Source organism: Convolutriloba macropyga, chromosome 3 (genome assembly GCF_964194025.1).
Source record: "Convolutriloba macropyga chromosome 3, txConMacr16.3, whole genome shotgun sequence".
In the NCBI taxonomy this organism is placed as follows: domain Eukaryota; kingdom Metazoa; phylum Xenacoelomorpha; order Acoela; family Convolutidae; genus Convolutriloba; species Convolutriloba macropyga.
This window is the reverse complement of record NC_134470.1, coordinates 71,059,092-71,082,148: the sequence shown is the minus strand read 5'-3', so window position 1 is coordinate 71,082,148 and position 23,057 is coordinate 71,059,092. Positions and strand designations below refer to the sequence as shown.

Below are 23,057 nucleotides of genomic sequence, written 5' to 3'. Positions count from 1 at the left end.
AAAAGTGAGATAAAAGATCCCATTGTAGGAGAAAACTTTTTTATTTTCACATAAAATCTCCCATTTGTTTTTTTTGGGATAAATGTTCCCATTTTCTTTTTGGGAAAAAATTCTAATTTTTATCAATCATTTGTTTTTTGTACACATTGTTTAGTTGTAAATTTTTTTATTTTATAATAATTTTTGTACTCAACTGACGTCCAATAATAGGTCGGAATTAATATACTTTCAAAAAGTGACTGAAGGTAGGAAAAAAGCGCACAACATTTCGAAAAGATAAAAAGTCCCACAGAAGATCACCATAACACAACCGTAGCGACGGTCTTTTAACATGATTTTCAAATTTGAAGAGGGTTCCACTGAACAAACATGCAAAGAGAAGGTCTTAGTCAAAACGGCCTTCTCGTTACATTCCGGTCTAAATGGACTCGAAATCCATTTTCACTTTTCACTGCGTGGATAACCTAAACATAAGCTAAATTTGTTGAGGTCTATTTTAGATATTCTTTTATTTGAAAACATGAACTGTTAAGTAATCTCTTATTACTACAAATCTCTTACTGACTCGAAATCCATTTTCACTTTTAACTCCGTGGATGACCTAAACATAAGATCAAATTGCTGAGGTCTATATTACATATTCTTTTAATGGAAATCGTGAACTGTCTTGTTACTGCAAATTAAGAATTTTTAATTTTCAATAAACTTATCTTCAGAAAGAATAGGTGTTTGCTCAAAATAGTCGGGGAAAAACTTACTATCCGTTCTATGAAACGCAAAGGGTTGAAACCTGTCATTACTAAAGGGCAAATACCAAACGTCGTCGGTATTAATTTTTGTTTTAGGAACATAAGAGGTGAGGTGGTGCAAATTTCGCCGTTTGAAATTGGCTCCAGCTCATGACAATTGAAAACAAAGTTGAGTGTCCATTGTTTCGTTATGTGCTTTCGTGCAAACGCATCTTTCTTTTCCCGTTTGTCGGCCATCACACAGACTACCTTCGTACACGTTATCAACAAATGTTGGCGAGACTAGTTGCAGGGACAGTTATAAAGTGAAAATGAAGAAAGGGCTCATAATCAACATTTGCAGGAGGTAAACAACGGATTAAGGTCTGCCTTACCTCAATGAGCATCAATGGTTCTTGGGTTATGACACCTTTGTTCCATGGTACTGTCTTCTATCGGCCTAACTATGTGCAATTCTTAACCTGGTCAAAGTTGAGTAGAAAATTTGAGCAGTTGCCTTCTTCGGTGCACCTCCATCGTGTAATTAGGTTTCGAAGTTTTGCTGTGAAGATATTTTACTCTCAATTAAAAAAAAATGATGGTGAGTTCTTGTTTTTGTTCAACAAATCGGTTCACTTAATCGGCTTAAAATGTTTCTGGCATTCTTTCATGCAGTCCTCCAGTGTCTATCGGGGCAAGAGATATGAATCCATTTTTAATCTAAATAGAAAAGATCTTTCTTTCTGCTGTACCACTCTTGTCTGTACTTTGTATAAATACTAACAATGGAGGAAAAAGTTCAAATTCCGTCTGAGAAGTAACAGAAAAGTCGCAAAATGCATAAAGAAAAAAGTTCAAAAATATGGCAACCGTAGAATAAAACACATCAATCAAGCGAAATACATGTTTACTCGATAAAGTTCGCTTTGAGTTTTTATATGTAAAAAAAGAAAAAGAATATTATTTGAAAATGTTGGTCTTTGAGAAGATTTCTCCAAATGGATATAGTTTTAATGAAACAATCCCATACATTGATAAGATAATAATTTCTCCCTCATATTCAATCTTTCAAAAAACTTTCAGATCAAAATTTTACAACGTCATTTTGATCAAAAATTCGCGAAATCAATCACACCGTTAAAACATGGGCTACAATCGGAAAATTGCATCTTAGGAATGAACTTTTTTCCAGATTGATTAATAGATAATGTTAATTGCAACCAGAAACAGCGAATTAGTTTTTTGGAATTTTTATTTTGTGGCAACTGGCAACAGGGCACATTGTGAGTAAAAAAGAGAAAAGGGCTCCACATTCCAAAATGCGCATCCCGGTGGACATTACGTCGTCCGGTTGCGTGAACGAGAGGGCTTGTAAGGTTACTGTACAACACCAGGAGGTACAGCAACAAACCATCAACCAAATACGCATATGTGGCACCCAGGAACACTATGTGCTGAAGAAACATGGAACGGAAAATGATTGGTCACCGTACAGTTCGAGTAGTCTGCGAAAAAGTATTTCGAAGTGATATTTCACTTCTTGCAATAGTCCTGATTCGGCAGGTTTTGATAATCTGGGTCAAAATTTTGTAAATTCTAAAAAAAATTTAGTTTTTTTGTGGCTTATTGTGGCGCGAAATCAGATTTAAATGCTTCGATATTCAACTGGAACTTACAGAACTTCTGGAGCTGAGTTTGTCTATTTGTTTATTTTATCTCATATGCTTAACATAGAAATTACAAAGATACAAAAAGGTAAAAGCAGCCAGAATTGAAAAAAAAATAGTAATTTTTGCTCAAAAATGTGGGGGAAAAATCAACCAGTAGTTTATTTGGCGCTTTTTGGCCAAATTTTCAAAAAATGGATGAAAAATTCCAAAGAGTGATCCTTCATTTTAGAGTTTTATGCCAAAACTACAATTCTGGGACCCCCTTCTTTTTAAGAGGCAGACAATTTTTATCATGCACAGCAAAGGTCAAGATTCAATTTTTTTTGAGAAATATTTCAAATCACCAAAAAGTTTCAAATCGGGTTTTTTTTTAAAAAAAAACTTGTCTGTGATCTCTGACTTCTCTGCGGTTTATAACAGCCCTAACTCCCCTGTGCTTGATCCAAGGGCAATATAATGAAAATTAAAAATTTTAAGAAAGTGTGTGTAGGGATGATGTCTTCTCTCAAAATTTGGCATTTGCCCCCCCATGAGTGTTTCACTTGGAAAGAGTGAAAAGGAGGAAAAGTGACGTTTCAGTGTTTCACCCTTTTGGGGCCGCGTGAAGAATTTCATCAAAATTTAGAAGCAAGTTTATGAGATCTTTAAAGTTTTCACACCATTGGTCCTTAGTCAAAGTAATGCAATCAGGCAAGCCCCCAACCTCGCGCCCGCCATCTTTGTTGTTTTTTCAAATTTGTTAAGGATAACGCGAGCACCTAGCCAACTGCAAAATGTACCGAAAAAGATAAAATCTCATTTCACCATCGTCTCAAAAAATAGGTTCTTTTCTAGAGAAGATTCTTTACTGATCGGTACTTGTTTAGCAAGTTTTGATTCTGTTAGAATTTTCATTTGAACCCAGTTTATATAAATGATACAACCTAGGGAACTGTAAAAACTAAAGTATCTCATTCGACCACCACCACGATAAGAGATAGAAATTGAAGTCTTTTGAGAAAAGACTTTTTAATTGCTCTTGAACGAAGTTCATAGCAATTATCGTAAACGTGTCTTTTTTATGCAAATTTGTTGCTTGAACATTTTGCGCTTTTCTTCTAGAACATTCTTTGACATCTCAAGTGACTTTTTCACTTTCGTTTACATTTTTGAGTGATCGCTATTGCTCTCTCATCCGAAGTAAAACTTGATACTAATATAAAGTCGATTGCAGCATAGCAAAAAATAAGGGCTAAAGAGCACATTCGGCAGTGCATATGGTTATGAGGCGGGAGGTCAATGGTTCGAATCTTGAAGGGGTCAAATGTTTTTCCACCCGCCTGTCCACCGAGAGCAGTTCTTCCGACATTAGTCGGTTTATGTTTCTTTAATCACTTTACGGCAATTTTTTGTTTCCGCTGCATTTTTATCATTTCACCACCACCTAGAGAAATAGAAGACCTTCAATAAAAGAACTTATCGCTAATGTTTTTGTTCCGCTGGACTTTTGTTATAAATCAGACTGCATATAGTTGATACAATTTACTGTGAACTACAAAAAGTACAGAAAAAAGTTGTCTCAATTCACCATCTCGAAAAATAGATTTATGAGAGAACACGTTTTTGAATTGTTAAAAAGTTATCTTTTACTGGACCCGCCTATTCCTAAAATATTGTTTTTGGTATTGAAAGCATCTATCGGTCACTGGTAGCTTGCGAACATCAGATGGTCAAAAGACAACCAAATTTTAATGAAATTTTGCTCGTAAATGTTCTTTTTTTTGCGTAAAAATTGTCACTAATTTTACGAAGGTGGAGACCTACAAAATGCAAACTTTTTTAAATCGAAAACAGCCGTACCCTTATAACCTAGATTGAGAAACTAATGATGCTTAGCCAGAATCCTTAGTTGTTATTAATAGCCGCCGTCAGCCTCTCAAGCGGCTAATATTAAGGCGCTCTCCTTTTTTACAATACAATGAATTTGAATTATTGGGGCGCAGTCTTCTTTTAAGTCAAATTGGAGTTGTGGTTTTGGTCACGCCGAAACAGGAATTGGAGCGAAAAAGCGAGTGGTTTTTCCTTTTGAAATTTGTTTGGCTCTAATTTTAAAGTAGATTGAGAAAACGGCGTTTGAACAAAAGTTCGCTTTCTCGCTAATGGTCTTATGTTCACATGCGGCAATTTCACTTCGGTTTTTACTGTTTTTTTAAGTTTTTTGCATCGGATTTTTTTCTAAATAGTTTTTCCAACCCATTCATAATTCATTCTAGGCCTAGTTTTTTTTGTTAGAATAAAATTTACATTTCTCGCTAGTGGTTTTTTCGTCTCGTTAGCGGCATTTTGACATTGATTATCTGCTTTTTTTTCTCATCTGATTTTTTTTTAGAAATGGTTTTCCCAATTCACTCAGAGTCCGTTCTAGGTCTAGTTTTTTGTTCAGTCAATGAAATTTCTTTGAATTCTACGTCAGGACTTGTCCTGCTATGTTTATTAATTCGCTTTTGATCACGTTTTTCGTTTGACATAAGTCACGACTTTCACGTTTGTCCTCTGACTTACCTCACTCACTGTTTCAACTGAATGGTTTTTAAATCCATTGACTCAATGAATTACGCAAGAAAGCGAATACAGCCAAGGTCACAAGAGCAAAATCAAAAGAGACGGGATGAACCGATAGAGCCCGTCATTGGGAATTAGGTTATCAAATTTCATTAGTGTTTGCGAGCTGAACTTTTTATTATGCTTATTAGCTTTCAGTTTAAAAGCTGAATTAGGTATAGTTTTAGAATCCAACTGAAACTGTACGCCGAATTAGAACACCTTTTGACACTGAAAAAAAATAGAACAAAATTGTCAATTTATCTCTTTTTTTTTCTTTTTCTGTTTCAATCCCGATGTGCATCAAGCGCGTAAACGGCGGCTATTTTCCGACAATCTACCGGCTATGTTAATAAGCTAGGAAGCCGAAGCACAAGCGGTTCTCTCAACGTAAGCACTGGCATGCTGTTTAAAAAGTCTGCCTCAAAGTCACTGACGACCCAGCGCATTCCTGCTGGCTTCAATTGCAAAGAGATCTTATATGGGGTTCTGATTTCATAGCGAATACAAAAGTTGAATTAGATTAGGACTGCCTTACCTCTTACTGAAGTTCTAACTTACTAAGAAAGCAAAGAGTTATTGAAAAGCGGATCGCATAAAGCTACTGTTATCTTATATTATATTCCATTGGCGTCAAAGTTGTTCAGAAATCTGCCAACAAAGATGAAGGAAAAGGAGCTCATCCTGCTGAGAATCGCAACTCCCTCTACAAGATTTCCCTTGAAGGAAAAGGCAAAACCCGTTATTTTTGGGTGATGCAAGTAACATCTTGTTACTAAAATAGCAGAAGCTTGAAAGAGTTTAAATTGCAGATGTACTGAAAATCAGAACATTGAACCATTACGAATAAGGGGAGCAAAACAGCCTGGGTTTCCCCAAACTCAAGGTGTCATGGTTCTGGTTCTGTGCTAAATGTTGCTTGTTTGTTTTAACGTACTTGGCACATAAAAACTCACAATCCATGAAAATATCCATTCTGTATGATCATAATGCAACAAAGTAAGAAAAGACCATTCTCTACAGTTTAAGGAAGACTTTTATGATGGCATAGGGAACATGAAAGCCACAAAAAAATTTGTCTGAATCTTAGCAACCAGCAGCTGATCAACATGACAAGAGTTTTGCGAACACATCACATTGACCTTTTATCCTGATGCATAAAGTATTATGGGAAAGTATTGTGACATTATGGAGATAACTATTTCAACCCGTGAGGGATTTCTAATTAGTGAACCTTTCATACGCGAAAGGTTGGGAGCTGAAACTAAGTTGGTTCTTTTTAGGCAAGTTTGGCCAGGTTGAGATTTTGAAGTCTTCTAGTCGGTTTGGCATATTGTCATTATGCGAGAATTGAACAATAATTAGCCTAAGTGAACAATAATGGAAATTTTGTAAACGAAATGTAGTTTTGTAGACGCGATCATCATTTTTTTCCAATATTCATTTGACGAATTGTTTCATTTTCCATAGCAGTTGGAACTTAAATGTGGAACATTCGAAAGGACGAAGGTAATCTGAGTGCTTTAATCAAACCAGACAGTTCTCTGAGAGAGATTGTTAAATCTGCTGCGTATACAATGCGTTTAATGTTGATCTGACTATTGAGGATTAGATCTTTTCCGTTTGTGTCCCCAGTTACAGAGCACGTGTCATTACTTAGTAAATCACTATGTTAAAATATGGCACGAGCGTCGGGGGTGCAAATAATATGCACCCACTAAGCTGGGGGGCACAAACGGAAAAGATCCGAGGATTAATTTTTTGAAAGAGATGTGCACTTACTTTTAGGCGCTCTTTTAATATTCTCGTCTTTGTGCTTTTCACGCCACAATTGGAGCAGTGAGTTTCGTTATGAGACATATTTTTATGTGGTTTATATAGAGTAAAATATTCATTTATTTTTCTTAGTTAAAGAATTTCTCTTCAGTCTTTTACATAGCCAGTTAAATGCTCATTCGTGCTAAGTATGGAATGTGCCCCGCTGCAAGGAAGCGCTTCAACATCAACTAGCAATGTTAAAAAAAGTGATAATATTTATGTCATATACGCATTTAAAAGCAGTTGATACTGTTTGAAAGTGATACTTTTTTCAGATTTTGATGTTTACTTTTACTCTGTAGCGTCTATTGAGTGCTGCATTCGCCTTGAAAAGAATTTTGTTTATTACGAGATTTCAAATATGAATGAAGAAATTGAAGAAGAGAGTGACGGTAAAGCGAAGGAAATAACATCATTCTCACAGTTGGGAATTAAAGAGGAGCTTTGTAAAGTATGCGAGGCAGTTGGCTGGACAGTTCCGACAAAGATCCAGAGAGAGTCAATTCCGCACTCCATTCAGGGACGAGATGTGATTGGATTGGCGGAAACTGGGTCGGGAAAAACTGGAGCTTTCGCACTGCCTATTTTGCAAGTAGGTAGTTCAGATTCTTCAACTCGAGAGATATGTCGGTTTTTGCAAGTGATACTGTGTTAAATTCATCTCAGTCGCTACACGTGAATTCTAACAACGACAATTTTTTACGTATGTGTTTAATAGCCGCACAGCGGTAGCTGGGGCTATTATTGGCCTTCTCTTGGTTTTTTAACAATTCAAAGAATTTGAATTGTATTGGGGCGCTGTCTTTTTTTACGACTCGAAGAAGAGTATTGGAGAAGTCGCCGTTTTTTTAAGTCAATTTTATTGGAGTGATTTTTGAAGCGGGAAATGAAACAAGTGATTTTGGTGCTGAACAAAAGTAAACAGCGGAGCAAAAAGAGAGTGGTTTTTGTTCATACCGTTGTTTTTGAGAGACAGCGATAAATTGATGTGTGAAAAAATTTTCTCTAAGCGAGCGAATTTTTTTTTGTTCAATTGCGGCTTTTAAAAGCAGTTTTTTGCAAATTTTTATGGTTATGAGGTTTGATTATAATATTGTATTAGTTTTAGCCTTGTTTTGATAGGAATTGAAGGTTTCAAGTAGTTTATTTGAGTTAAATGATAATTTGGAGGTTTTTGATCAGTTTTGCTGATTTTTAGACGAAATTTAATGATTTTTTTGCCTGTTTTTTTTGTTTTATGCTTTGAGTCGGATTCGAATAGAAGCTTGTTACTTAAAGAATATTCAGAGGCCAATTGGCTAAAGTTTTCATGGTATAAAACATTTTTTTCTTAAGAAAATTGACAGAAAAATTGAGAAATTTTCAATCATTTTTCTTTTTTTTGCAGTTCTTCTAATCTTAGACAAGTTTATTAGCCTATTATGACTTGCACAGTCTTGCGAGCTTTTCATTGCTCTAATTGCAAAGGAACTTTATTCGGCTTTATGTTTCCTTGTACTATATAAAAACTCAAGTTAAGAAAAGACTTTAGTTTTTCTAGTTTTTTTTTGGTCAATTTGTTTTGAATGCCGTTTCTATTCTTTTTAAAATTTTTATGGCATTTGTGGAGGTTCAGGGTTCACAATAGTTGTTGCAGTTGTTTAGTCATAAGTATGGGCAATTTTCTTCGAGTCGTTTCCGGAATTTTCCGGCTATGTTTTTTTTATAAGATCTGTTCACACATTTTCATGATTTTTGAAGTCTAATTGGAGTAGTGATTTTTGTCACGCCGAAACAGGAAGTAGAGCGCAAAAGCAAGTGGTTTTGCGGCGTAGATTTGTTTCGCTCTAAATTTAAAGTAGTGTGAGAAAACGGTGTTTGAACAAAAATTTGCTTTCTTGGTAGTAGTTTTTTGTTCACATGCGGCAATTTCACTTTGCATTTTACTGTTTTTTCAATGTTTTGGATTGGATTTTTTCTAATTGTTTTTTGGAATTCATTCATAGTCCCATATAGGTCTAGTTTTCTGTTAAGTCAATGAAAATTTTTTGAATGGTACGTCAGGACTTGTCCAGCTATGTTTTTTATTTCGTCGTCGCGATTTTTGTTGCGACCATATGACGTCACAACCACTTCAAATCTGCTTTTTGCTCATTCGTTCATGCAATTTCAACTGAACTTCGTGTGTGAAGTCATTTTCCACTCTTATTGGAGCTAGTTTTTTTGTTCATTCGCGTGATTAAAGTTTGGTCAGACGTGACTTACCTCACTCACAAAAATCACTTCCTGACTTTGAAATTGACTTTTATTTACTTTAATTCAAAGAGATAAAGTCAAATGGGCTTGTGTCACATTAAATGAAGGTTATTTGAGAGCAGCTAATGGAGGCAGCAAAAACTTTTTTATCAAAATATAACATATCAGCCTTCAATGAAAAGACGAATTTTTTTGGTCTCTTTTTTACTATTTTATCGAGACTGCAGATCTACGAAGCTTTTGCGGCTTTTTTCTGGCAATCTGCCAGCTATGTTCAATTCGATGCGTGAACTGTTCAATTTGCATGTGAGAGATGCAGCAAAATTTAATTAAAAGTTTTTAAAGCACAGCACACTCTCTATAGCGACAGAAATTTTAACAGACACTTAATTCATGACAGAAAAACCTGAGATTTTACTGATGCATTCTTGTGAAGTAACGTGAAAACAATTTTTCAATTTGTGAAAAATTAGTATTTCAACATGCTTCTTATTTCAAGTGAGCGCTTCTTAGTACTCCCTGTGTAGGTCTTAAGCTCAAGTTTTTGCTGGAATTCTATATATAGCAAGAAGATCTACGCAAAATTTGGTAATAGTAGACGTCTATGTGAAGTCAAATTCGAACTCTTTGGAACATGAGATTTTAGTCACGCCGAAAAAGTGAAGAATTTTTTCGTCGTGAAATATAGAACCAATTCCTAGAGTGGTTTGAAAAATATAAGTTTCTGAGAGAAGTTTCTGTTGTCTAATTTGTTTTCGATTTTGTGTCCAGGTGTTGGTTTTGTTTAGTTTTTGGCAATTTTTGTTGTTATGGACTGGTCGTAATTGGTTGGACGCTTTGTTCACGGTTTTCATGTTCCGCAACTTGTTTTACTGTTTGGGTTTACCTTTACCTTATTTTTTTCAACAGAATGGATTTTAAGTTTGAGTTTTCAAAGTGTATTAGAGATAATGCAAATTTTTAGATGAAAACTTTCAGCATATCTACCCAATAAAAGGAATCAGTGACTATAATAGGATTCTTTTTGACATTTTTTTGTTACCCTTTAATTATCTCAACATCATTCGCTCAGGTGATCTGCCAGCTATTTAATTGAGTAATTTTGACGACCTTCAACTTTTAAAATGCAGCCTGGGAAATTATTCGCGGACTCTAGATTTTCTCAGATTGTCTCTTGGATTCCACTAAATATGCTACAGTTGTTACCTTTCACTCAAATGAACTGTTAGAAAGTACTCTTTGGCAAATGCATATAACCATGCCTTTGATTTGCATCAGATTGGACTGTCATGCTTAGGGATAATTTTGTTCTGAACCCCGTCTAATTTGAGAAAGATTGTTAATTGCCATTAAGAGAAGTTTGCAGCAATTATATTAGTCCTGTGGTCTTTTTTAATAGCCGCACAGCGATAGCTGGGGCTATTATTGGCCTTCTCTTGGTTTTTTTTTATTTCGTCGTCGCGATTTTTGTTACGACCATATGACGTCGCAACCACTTCAAATCTGCTTTTTGTTTATTCGTTCATGCAATTTCAACTGAAGTGCGTGCGTGACGTCATTTTTGCTCTTAGTGGAGCGAGTTTTTGTTCATTTGCGTGATTAAATTTTTGGTCACACTTGACTTCACAAAAATGACTACCTCACTTTGAAATTGACTTTTGTTTACTTTAATTCAAAGGGATAAGGTCAAATGGGTGTGTGTCACTCTTAATGAAGGTTATTAGAGAGCAGCTATTACATGCAGCAAAAACTTATACAGATTTTTAATGAAAATATAACATATCAGCCTTTAATGAAAAATGAATTTTTTGGGTCTTTCTTTACTGTTTTTTAGAGACTGCAGATCTACAAAGCTATTGCGGCTATTTTCTGGCAATCTGCCAGCTATGTTTATGTAATTTTTTGTGTGACGTTTTTAATTTTTCGTCCTCAAAACGGTATGAAGAGAAGCCCGGGCAGTAGGTTGTGTTCGAGCCTTCCGTCTTACTTGTCTCCAAGTTTATGTTAGAACAAACTCTTAGTCGCGCGACTGCTGGGCACAAGGCCTCAGGGGGACTAAGATTTTGTTCTAACGTATTTAGAGAACCAAATGGTACAAAACTTGAATTTCATTTGAAATTAAAGTTAAAAATACAATTTTGGTGATTAGTGAAGGAAAGTTTTTCTTAAAAATATACAGGAGTTGAAATAAACCAAACCTCCGATAGCAAAGCAGCCAAATATTTATAGTGGTGTGATTCAAGTGTCAAAAGTTGAATTTCTAACTAAGTCTATTTTTGCCCTAAACTTAGTGTCCTAAATTAGGACTCTTAAGTTTAGGGCAAAAGAATTAGACTTTACTTCCGTCTAAGTTCAATCTTTCAAACTAAGGCTCTGCCTTGAAGTTTTAGTGACCGATGAAATCGTACCCTGGGTTCTCTAAGGACGCATTTCACCAAAACTGTTTGAGGAGACAAATTCATGTTCTGAAGGGCGGTTCTTAATGTTTGTCCTCCCCCCACACTCTACCCCCCACCCCCCGACTCAACCCCTTTCAACGCCTCCACCCCGCTCACCACCTCCCTCCACCCACTCACCCCCTCCCTCTACCCCACCGTCCACCCTCCTCCAACTGGTGATTTGGACTCCCCTCGTTCATTCCTCCAATAAATGTCAATGGCGAGCTTCCCCGATTTAACTTGGAATTGCGTCTACGGACTCTCGACGATCTCTTCGATCGATGCAGTAATAGAAATTGGCAGAAGCGTTTCTGAAGCCGGACATTTTTGGTTCTTGTTGCTTCTTATGCTCTTTGTTAACTGAAAAATATTGGTTTTATATCTTAAAACACCAGTATTTGAATAGAAGACTTGAAGAGTTGATATATGTCATTCAAAAGTTTGGCATTTTCAGTTCTACAAACTATAAAATAATTCTATAAAATATTGATTTTATTTTACTAGATGTGTTGTTTAACTTGACGCTATCGCAATAGTTTGACTGTTGTTTCAGGATCTTTTAGAGAAGAGCCAAAAGTTGTTTGCCCTTATCCTCACACCGACTCGTGAGTTGGCCTTCCAGATCTCGGAGCACTTCGAGGCACTTGGCAGTGCGTTTGGGGTTAAAAGTGTGGTTATTGTTGGAGGAGTGGACCAAATGACACAGAGTTTACAGCTTGCAAAGAGACCGCACATCATCATTGCAACACCTGGTTCGTGAAACAAAATCCTCATTTTGGGATCACCATCTTATGGATCTGTACAATGCCTTTTTCCTGCATGAGCGTTGAATTGTGTGACGAAGATTCAAAACGTCACTTTGAAGGGATGCGCGAAATCGTAAGGATTTTGTGATTCAAATTGACGAGCGACGGTTGAGTCATAACATTAGTGTCAAAAAGTACATCAATATTTCATAATATCTATTAGTGCTACGCATCAAGATCTGAAAATGTATGAGGCATATTGCTCTTGGTCGTTTTTAAGGAGCTGTGCGAGCTAGGTGATGTAGGTCTGAGCTTTCCAAATTCTTGGTTTGTTTACAGGTCGGCTTGTTGATCACCTAGAAAATACGAAGGGATTCTCCCTCAAAACAATCAAACATCTCGTCATGGACGAAGCTGATCGAATCCTCAATTCCGATTTCGAGAAAGAACTCGAGAAAATCTTGGCTGTTTGTCCAAAAGAAAGAACAACTTACCTGTTCTCAGCTACAATGACAAAGAAAGTTCAAAAATTAGAGCGAGCATCATTAACAGATCCAGTCAAGTGTGAAGTCAGCTCTAAATATCAAACTGTAGAGAAACTGTTGCAATATTATCTGTTCATACCTTCAAAATACAAAGATTGTTACCTAGTTTACCTCGTTAACGAACTGCAAGGTCAATCTATTATCATTTTTTGTGCCACTTGCGCTAATACTCAAAGGGTGGCATTATTATTACGCAATTTGGGTTTCACAGCTATACCACTTCATGGTCAAATGAACCAGAGCAAGCGTTTGGGCGCTTTGAATAAGTTCAAAGCGAAGTCTCGCTCAATTTTACTGGCAACAGATGTCGCCTCAAGAGGTCTCGATATTCCTCATGTTGATGTCGTGATCAATTTTGACATTCCTTCTCAGTCTAAGGCTAGCAATATTTTTCTATCGTGATTTTCAGCATTAATTGATTTATTCAACATCTATAATCAATTGAGGAGTGAAGCTTTATTGATCATTTTCCGGTAGTTTTGGTTTTTAAGGTGCCTGTTAAAAAAGTTTGTAGTAAATATTTGGGTACTCTTATTTCTTTATTACGATTCCCAGTTTCTTCAGCATGACCCGATTTTTGGCGTGATCAAATTTTTTCCTTCAATTTTTGGCGTGATCAAATTTTTTCCTTAACGATTATATCAAATTTTTATGCACCGCTGAGAATTTCGTCCCAAATTCAGTGTTGACTTAACTATGTTATTTTTTGCAAGAGATGTAATACAAAATTGTTGCTCTAATTCGTTATTAAAATCAGACTTTTCAAAATAAAATGCTATTTTAGGACTACATCCACAGAGTGGGTAGAACAGCACGTGCAGGAAGAGCGGGTAAGGCAGTCACAGTAGTGACCCAATATGACATTGAACTCTACCTCAGGCTGGAGCATGACGTCATTAACAGGAAGCTGGATTTGTATCCTGGTGTGAACGAACAGGAGGCCATGCAATTCATGGAGAGGGTTTCTGAAGCACAGGTCAGCATAATTATTGATTAGCCAAAATATAAGGCAAAGGCATTTTATTGTTTCGAGCGGTATTTATGATGTGTTATAGGTGATGGCTAAGAGACAGATGAAAGAATTAGAAGAGACCAAAGGAAGCAAACGAGTGAAAGGAGGCAGAGGTAGTGACAATGAAGACCTGGACGATGACAAAGACAGCGAAGCAGTAGTAGGCAACTTTAAAGCCAAGAAGAACAAAATGAATATGGGCTCTTCCTACGCTACTAAGGGCAGCAAAATGGGAATTAAGAAGAAAAAAATGAAAATTAAATAAATCGAAATTTGTTACATGATTTTTTCTTCAATATATTTGTTCTGATCTTGGTAACACGACTTTTTTCTTAAAGTCTCTGACCTACTGAATTAGAAATTGTGGGTGCATTGTTTTGAATAGCAGATCTCGTTTTTTCAAATCCGCAAACATTAGCTGCTTCCAGCTTCTATTGCAGTTCGGGACGAAATGACAAAAACGTGTTTTTAATGGGGTAAAATTTTACTACCAGTTGGCGGCGTTATTCAACTGAGTTTCATGTGTTTCTACAGTTTTTGCTTTCATTCTCGTCAAATAACGTTTTTCTCCACCGATTTGACATGACCTCTTGAAATGACTGCTGACATCTAATTGGAGTTATTAGGATCAGTGGAGGTTAATGGTAAATCAGAAAACTGTTTGTGCTCTAGATTTCTTTTTAATAGCCACGAAGTGATAGCTGGGCTATTATTGGCCTTCTCCTGGGTTTTTACAATTCAAAGAATCTGAATTGTATTGGGGCGCTTTTTTTAAATCGGTGACATCTATGTTAGAGGTCGTTTTTAAAGGAAGCCAAATGAAGCGAGCGAAAAAAGTGTTCAGGTCAGTCTGCCGAATGAAAGTCAAAAACAGAGAGAGAATATAGAGTGGTTTTCGTTCATGCAATATTTTGAGAGAGAGAGAGAGAGCAAGAAACGTAGGCGGGAAAAATTTCGCTCAGAGAGAATTTTTTGTGGTCACATGGGGCTTTTTCGAAACAGGTTTTTCCGGTTTTAACTCGGATAACGGCGTTTGTCTCAATCATCTAAACTACTATTAGTGCGTTTGGGGCCATTTTGAGCATCTAATAAAAATTTTGGGAGCAATTGTGTGCTTTTTTTTGCCCTGTTGGATGCTGTGCTTTTTTTGCCCTGTTTTAATTGCTCTCAAGCGAAGTTTCTAGCACGTATGTTAATCCTGTAGGTTTATGTGATTTTTTCGCATAATCGATTTTTCGTCTGACCCATTTCACTTTTGCGTCCTTATCCCCGACGGGATAAACAGGTAGCGCCCAGCGGAGATTAAGTTTCATTAGAGGCCCTTAGCCGTGTTTAGTATTCCTTCAAGTGCTTAGTGTGGTGAAGTTTCTGGGAAAGCCGTAGTTTAAGGTTAAAAGTTCATTTTTAGGACTTTTTGAGGGGTAAAATTTTACTACCAGTTGGCGGCGTTATTCAACTGGGTTTGATGTTTCCACTGTTGTTGCTTTCATTCTCATAAAATAACATTTTTCCTCAACCGATTTGACCTCTTGAAATGACCGCTGACGTCTAATTGGAGTTGTTAGGATCAGTTGTGGTTAATGGTTAATCAGAAAACTGTTTGAGGCCTCGATCTATTTTAATTGCCACGAAGTGGGGATATTATTGGCCTCCTCTTGGGTTTTTACAATTCAAAAAGTTTAACTTGTATTGGGGCGCTTTTTTACGACTCGAAGTTGAGAAATGTTGATCTAGTTTTTTAAAATCAGTGACTTTTATATTAGAGGTTGTTTTTTAAAGGAAGTCAAATGAAGTGAGCGGAAGAAGTGATCAGGCCAGTCTGCCGAATAAAAGCAGAGAGAATTTGGAGTGGTTTTGGTTCATGCATTTTTCTGAGAAAGAGAGACAGAGAGAGCGCGAGAAATGTAGGTGGAAAAATTTTGCTCAGAGAATTTTTTGCAGTAACATGCGGCTTTTTTGAATCAGGTTTTTCCTATTTTAACTCAATTTTATCAGATAACGGTGTTTTTCTCAAGCATCTGAACTACTATTAGTGCGTTTGGGGTCTTTTTGAGTATCTAATAAAAATATTAGACTTTGAGGAGCAATTTTGGTGCTATTTTTGTCCGGTTGGATGCTATTTTAAATTGCTCTCAAACGAAGTTTTTATCAATTATATTAGTCCTGTTAGTCTCCTGTTGGAAGTGCCAAGCGGGCATTAAGTTTTTTAGAGGCCCTTAGCTTTGTTTAGTAATCCTTCAAGTGCTTAGTGTGTTGAAGCTACTGAAAAAGCCGTAGTTTAAGGTTTAAAGTTCGTTTTTAGGAATTTTTGAGCCCAAAATGTTGGTTTTTCGTGTTTCTTCGCAGTTTTTCGATTTTTTGTTGGACCAGTCAATTGAGGCTGGTTAAGGTTGATAATGGTCTTCTTCAAGACGCAATTACTTTTTATGACCTTTTGAGCTATATGTTTTGGTAATCCAAACAAAATTGCGCAAATTTTTACTGTTTTTCACAATTTTTTCAAGCTTTTTGAAAATTTTTGCCATTTTTGAGTTTTATCAGCGCTAGGTGTCAAGAATGCTCCTCTACGGTTCGATGATAGGCTGCTGCATAGTTTCTAATGGTAAAGGAATTGTTTTCAACATTTTAACATCACAAATTTTTGCATTTTTCAAATCTTGAAATTTTCAAATTTTTTTTCCTTTCTTTGATTTTTTTTTACCCAGGGGCCAGAAAACCTCATGAAGGATTTGATTATAAGGTACTATATTTGTTATTGGCCAATATAAATCCTTGACTTGTGTTTTATAATAGGTTACTCTATAGTTTCTTGATGTAATGGATTGTTTTTCAAGATTTTAATTTAAACATCACGAATTTTATAACATTTTTTGACAAAACTGGCAGTTTTTTATGACATTATCATTTTTCAGGTTTTTTAGCCCCAGGGCTCGGAAAACCTCTTTTAGGTATTGATAAAAAATTAGTGGAAAGATTGTAGCAATTGTTTTCGAAAAATTTTGGCAATATTTTCAATTTTAATTTTTTTAAATTTTTTTGTGATTATCCAGCAATAGGTGCCCAGGGACCTTCTCCAAGGTTTGGTAACAGTCTGCTGCATAGTTTTAATTTTCTGGAATGGTTTTAAATATTTTAATGACACGGGTTTTAGTAATTTTTTGATAAAATTTTATTTTTCAAGTTTTCTGAAAACTCTTGTTCCGAGTTTATGGATCTTTATGAGCCAGTGAAACTTTAATTCTTGAAATAGGAATACTAGATAGTCACTGGAGAAAATGAAATGGTTCTGAAGTTATTTTTTATCACAAACTTTCGCGTGATCAGAACTTTTTGATATTTTTTGCCATTTTCTGAGTTCAACGATCTTTACTACAGGCCAACGAAACCTATTAAGTCGTTCAGATGGTCTGTCTACATAACAGAACTCAAGCGACAAAAGATGGTCTTGAACGTCTTATCACTGCAAAATTTAGAAATCTTTTAATTTCGCACGTTTCATTTTTCTGAAGCATTTTTCATAATCACCTTTAGTGGCAAATAGATCTCTTTAAAGGCTTGTGCTTTAGTTAATGAGTATATTAAATTGTTAGGATAATTCAATTGTTTTTTCTTAAATTTATTCAACTTTTTGTCCTATTCTGAGTTTAAATATCATTACTGGCCGACGAAACCTATTTAGTCTGGCAGATGCGTTAAATGACAGAACTCCAGACACAAAAAATGGTTTTGAACATTTTTTCCACCTCGGAATCAGGAAACTTTTTAAGTTTTTTCATTGTTCTATATGATTTTGTTACGACAAGGCTAGAAAACTAGAACTCAGAGAGTTGAATTCCTTCTAGGAAAATCTTCCTAACTCTCTCTCTCTCTCTCTGTGTCGATTGGGATTTCTTTCTCGTTCAACTTTTATCTCTCACACTTTCTTGCTCTCTTTACTTACCTCTTTTGATGCCACACTTCAGCTGCTGTTATGTGGTGTGATGTAATCGTCCATTACCCTCATTGACGTGAATTATGGTAGTATTGTTTTATCATAAAATACTTAACTAGCACTTTCTGATAAATCATTATTAATTGCTCTCAAACGAAGTTTACCATTTATAATAATTTATTTTTATGCCATTTTTTGTCAGGTCCATGTGATTTTGCGATCTCAGAAACAGGATTAAGAGGTGCCGCTCAGTGGGCATTAAGTTATCATAGAGCGTTTCAGCTCACTAATCTCCAAGTGCGCAATTCACAGAAACTTGGAGACTTATATTTATGGTTTGAAGGGTGGTCCTAAAAAGTTGCCCCCCACTGATGCACCCCAACTCCCCTCCCCGCTGCGCTTAACTCACGCCCCTTCAATTGAATTAAATATAGTCTCACTAAATCGTGGCTAGCTATTGACGTAGCCAACCGCTAGTTTGAGAGCAATTCGCCCGACTTCAGTCGGTTATGTTTTACTGCGTTTTGTTGGATTTGAATAGACGCTTGTTACTTAAGGAGATCTACGAAGCTTTTGTATCTTTTTTCTGGCACTCTGTCTGATTAATTTTGTGTTCTTCAAATTTTTCCGTTCTACAGTGACGTTGCTGATTACAGTTCATGTTTTTGGTGGCTTTGGCAGTCTTGAGGTTCGATTGGTTGCAATAAGTTATTCTTGTCCAAGAAAAATCGCCAATTTTGGTCAAATTTCTGCTTGTTCTGTCTTTTTTTGATTTTTTTAACTCATTTGCCTGAGTTCTGAGTCTCCTCTTATTCTATTGCTTTATTGGAACAAATAACTGGTTTTTAACTTCATGGGTTTTTCGCTTTTCTTTGTATTTCTTATTCTGATTATATTGTCGAACATATATGTATCGTTAACTCGAGATATCCTAATTCAAGTTGAGAATATTTTTATGTACTAAATGAAATAAATGAACACATGTACTAAGCGAAAATAAAGAGCCAATCATCACCCGCGCCCCCACAGCAGCCTGCCCCCTCCCCCAATCCCCACCCCTGGACATCGTTCAGGCCGCAAGTGCCCCATGCAACCAAAGATCTCCCTCCTACCGTTGTCCCCCACTGTTGTACCCCCACCGCTGCGCTCACCTCGCGCCCCTTCAAATAAGCTAAATATATCCCCTCCTAACCATGGCTAGCTACTGACGAAGCGAACTGCTCGCCGGTTGTTTGAGAGCAGTTCGCCCGACGATAGTCGACTATGTTCAGTTTTTTTTTCTAATCCTATTCCAGTTTTTTAGCATCTGAGGAGTTCTATGGTTGATCCTATTTATTTCAGGGGTTTAGTTTTTCTTTCCATTTGATAGATTTTAACTATGAGTTGTGTTTTTTAAAAAAGGGCAATTGTAATAAAATTTTTGTCTGTTTTCGTTCTTATGTTTTTTCTATTGCCTTTGATTTAGGCATTTGCCAATAGCTTTTCTTCTTCCGTATCTAATGTAGAATTATTTTATAGGTGTTGCTACTCAGACTCGACAATTCAATTTTTTACACATCGCAAATTTTACGGAATTCATACTTACTCTGTTTGAAGAAGTTATTGATTTTTCTTAATTTTTTGTTTACTAAATTTTTTTACATATTAATGTATTTTCTCCACTTTAATGAGTTCTGCCAATAGACGCTAGTTTTTGAATGGTTAGTTTTTTTCGGCGAAGACGCATGAGAGTTGCTTCCAGAGTCATTCCGGCTAGTTTTGGAAAATGTTTAAATTTTGTTTTCTATGACTTTCAGAAACAGGCAACGCCTGGGGGACATTAAATTGCATTAGGGTCACTAAACCGGTTCTATCAGTCTTCCAATTTCTTAATGTGCTGAAGTTGCTTGGAAGGCCCTAATTTAAGGCGGCAACGTCAGTTTTTGAAGACTTCGAACCCAAAATGCTGAAGTTTTTTTTGTAATTTTGTTGAGTTTTTGTGCGTAATGGATCGACGTTAGTCAATGTTCTTCAGATTTTTGCAATTCAGGGATTTTTAATTTTTTGAGATAAAGGTATCGATAAGACTGAAACGTAAACAAGAATTTTAGTGAATTGAGCATCTTCGTTTGCTTTTGTTTTTTGTTTTTGTAATGATAGTTTTTTTCACATTTGTGCCATCGGAATCTTTTCAATTGAGCTTGAGTTAATTAGTTGATTTCCACAGCATAAAAATGGAGTGAAAACTGTATATTCATTATTTTTCGCAAATTTTTTTTAACTCAGTTTTTGAAATTTTTGATAAGGTTTTGTCGTTTTTGACTCCGATTGTCCCCAGTCAGGTTTTTCCAGCTGCAAAATTAATGATGCGACGCATGGGTTTGCAATACCTGAACCATTGGCTTGTAATGTTCAATTGGTCTGCTGGTAAAGTCAGTATTTATCAAGTGTTTTTATTCAGTTCTTTCGATTATTTTTTATGACTTTTCGTGCTGATTTTTTTTCGTGAACTTTTTTATCATCTGTAATGTGATGCTCAAATCAGATTTTGCAAATCAAATTTTGAATTCTTTCAGGTAGTACAAGAGGTTTGTTTTGACCTCTTAGCTGGCATTGCGTTTTGAATCTGCTGCTATTTTGATGTTAATTATGAGGCATTTCAAATTATATTTCAGATAGATATGGCCGACCAAGAGGCGGCCGGAGACAGACATATGGAGGAGGCCTCCAAAAAGCTAAAGGGAGGAAAAGGTCAGTTATCACTAGTGTTATACTCGAGAAAATTAAATTAAGCAATTGGACATTATCAATATAGGGTCGCAGCGTGATTCTGCGACTGATCTGTCTGATGTCAGATTTTTATAATTGGATGCGCGTCAGATTTTTATAATATGGTGAACAAATTGATGTAAGGATTTATAATTGGTTTAATTGCGTTAGTTATTTTATTCAAGTTTGCTTACAGATGAAACTTCATCGTTAAAATGCTCCTACTTTTGAGCAGAAGGACAGTTTTCTATATTCGTACGCTGATTAATGCTGTTTTTTTTATAGGTTTCCTGAGTAAATTGATGAGTGGAGGCAACGATTCTTCCGAACAGGCCTGCGAGTTTTACATAAAGGCAGGCAATTGCTACAAAGTAGCTCAAAAGTGGGACAAAGCTGGCAATGCATTCTGCTCCAGTGCCAAACTAAAGTCAACTGGCGAACACAAACACGAAGCTGCCACCAATTACGTCGATGCAGCCTTGTGTTACCTCAAAATTGATTACGAGCAGGCAATCGAATGTTACAGAATGGCTGTTGAAATTTATGTAGACATGGGTCGCTTCTCAATAGCAGCAAAGCATTTGACAACAGCTGCCGAAATTTACGAAACTAAAGTCATGGATCAAGAAAAAGCGCTTCAAATGTACACTCAGGCTGGAGATTTTTACAAAGGTGAAGAATCAACTTCCGCAGCCAATAAGTGTTATCTGAAGGTCGCACACATAGCAGCTAAGTTAGACCAATTTGAAAAGGCAATTGCGCTGTTTGCGGAAATCGGTGCAAAATGTGTCGACAATGCTTTGCTGAAATACGGAGCAAAGGACCATTTTTTCAAAGCAGTTTTATGCGCTCTTGCGGTCGACCACATTAGAGCACAGCAATGTGTTGAGAAATATGGCGAAATACATCCTGCGTTTAAAGATTCAAGGGAGTACAAATTATGTTTGAGCTTAATCTCAGATGTTCAGAATGAAAACACAGATGAGTTCACGCATCATGTGAAAGAGTTCGATAAGATTTCACGCATGGACGAATGGCTGACGTCACTGCTTCTTAAGATCAAGAGGACTTTGCCGCCTCCCACTGCAACTGGTCAGAATTCGCATTCGGGTGCCGGAGACGGGTTCAGTGAGTCATCGGGGGGTCTAGGGAACAGTAACGTGCCACCAGCTAGTAATGTGGACTATGACGAGGACGATTTGTCGTAAAATTCTGGTTTTAGTTTTTGTCACTAACCAATTCTCCGCGGTTGGACATCGAATGTTACTACAATTTGCTGATATTAAAATTTTCTCAGAGGCCGGTCTGGGTTTGTGACGAAAATATGAAAGATTCTTTTTGCAATTAAATTCTTCATTTTACGATGAAAGTAGTTTTTAAACATATATTCTCCAAGTATTATTCCAGAAGGCAATTGATATCATCTTATCATCTAATTGACTTGATTGATTGGTTAATGATTGAGCATGGCAAAATCGATAGATTGCATAGAAGACATGAGTTAGATCTTGTTTAAATATCGATTGGATCATGTACAAAGAAGCCACAAATTGATATGAACTAAATTAACTCTTTCGTCAATTAGGTATGCCGGCGCAAAAGGTTATTTGTAAAAAAAATTCAAGTGTAGAATCTTGATTTGTGAGTTAATTCACGAGTTTTCGTCAATTGCGCCAATTTTGAGAAATCTGTAATCCAGTTGAGCAAATGAGTCAGTTCGCAGTTGCATGAACAATTTTTCCTTTCACAAATTTGATCCACAATTCTTTGACAGAACGAGCGATGTGGCGATAACATGATCCAATGATTCTTGTTTGAACACCTGCAGCGATTAACTACTATGGTATTTACAATGAGATACTATGGCCAAATCACATTCACTGCGACTATATATGAAAATTTCTGTACCATATACATATATTTATATAACTGAATACTGCTTCTGCCTTTTCAAAATATAATTTAATTTGTTGCAAAATTAATCATCAAAGTAATCATTACGTTGCAAAAAGTACATTTGCTTGAGTAAATTTACTCGAATTTGTCACTTCTCCACGATTGCTCTTAACGTGTCAATTAGACGTAAATCAAGTAAATCTTATTTATAAAAATTTTGCATAAAAGGCCCTAAGTTTCTAATTTCGGATTAAAACGACAAATTTGAGTTCCAAACGTTTTCCCAAGTAATTAATGGACATTTTCGAGAAATAAATTTTAGGCTTATTGCCGCTGTTTTTGTCGCTGTTGTCCACAAAAGCCTCAGAGTGCATGTTTTTTGCAAAAGTGTACCTTTTGAATGTAATAGTTGGGATTTGATCATTATTACTAGGTAAATTCTTAACCGAAGTTGATATCACTTAATATGAGCTGTTGAGAAAGTTGTTAACTTTGGAATAATTTCGGATTATAGGGTTTGAGTTCTAATTTGATATCCGAGCCTTAATGTGATGATTACTGGAATGTCTGATTTAAGAGCTACCCGGGTTGCCGGTCATACAAAAATCTCGGTAATCTTACAAGGTTATATATGTTTCCCGGTAATCATACAAGGTCTTATCTGATTCCCGGTAATCATACAAGATCATATATGATTCCCGGTAATCATA

At 36.2% G+C, this 23,057-nt stretch overlaps 2 protein-coding genes across 2 annotated transcripts in view; both read left to right on the top strand.

The window, feature by feature from the left end:
- LOC142336427 (beta-soluble NSF attachment protein-like) overlaps positions 1-22,433 on the top strand; it is a 409,326-nt gene extending 386,893 nt beyond the window's left edge. The window contains exons 2-3 of the mRNA XM_075385258.1: positions 20,356-20,433; positions 20,737-22,433. Of these exons, the coding sequence (XP_075241373.1) occupies positions 20,364-20,433; positions 20,737-21,659 (993 nt within the window). The 5' untranslated portion in view covers positions 20,356-20,363 and the 3' untranslated portion in view covers positions 21,660-22,433. The remainder of the gene's footprint in view (positions 1-20,355; positions 20,434-20,736) is intronic.
- LOC142337260 (putative ATP-dependent RNA helicase DDX47) lies at positions 7,076-14,144 on the top strand. Its single transcript, XM_075386416.1, has 5 exons — positions 7,076-7,388; positions 12,023-12,221; positions 12,555-13,138; positions 13,545-13,736; positions 13,816-14,144. Exons 1-5 carry the CDS (start codon positions 7,158-7,160, stop codon positions 14,035-14,037), a joined length of 1,428 nt encoding a protein of 475 aa, XP_075242531.1. The 5' UTR covers positions 7,076-7,157; the 3' UTR covers positions 14,038-14,144.
- Positions 22,434-23,057: the final 624 nt, after the last annotated feature.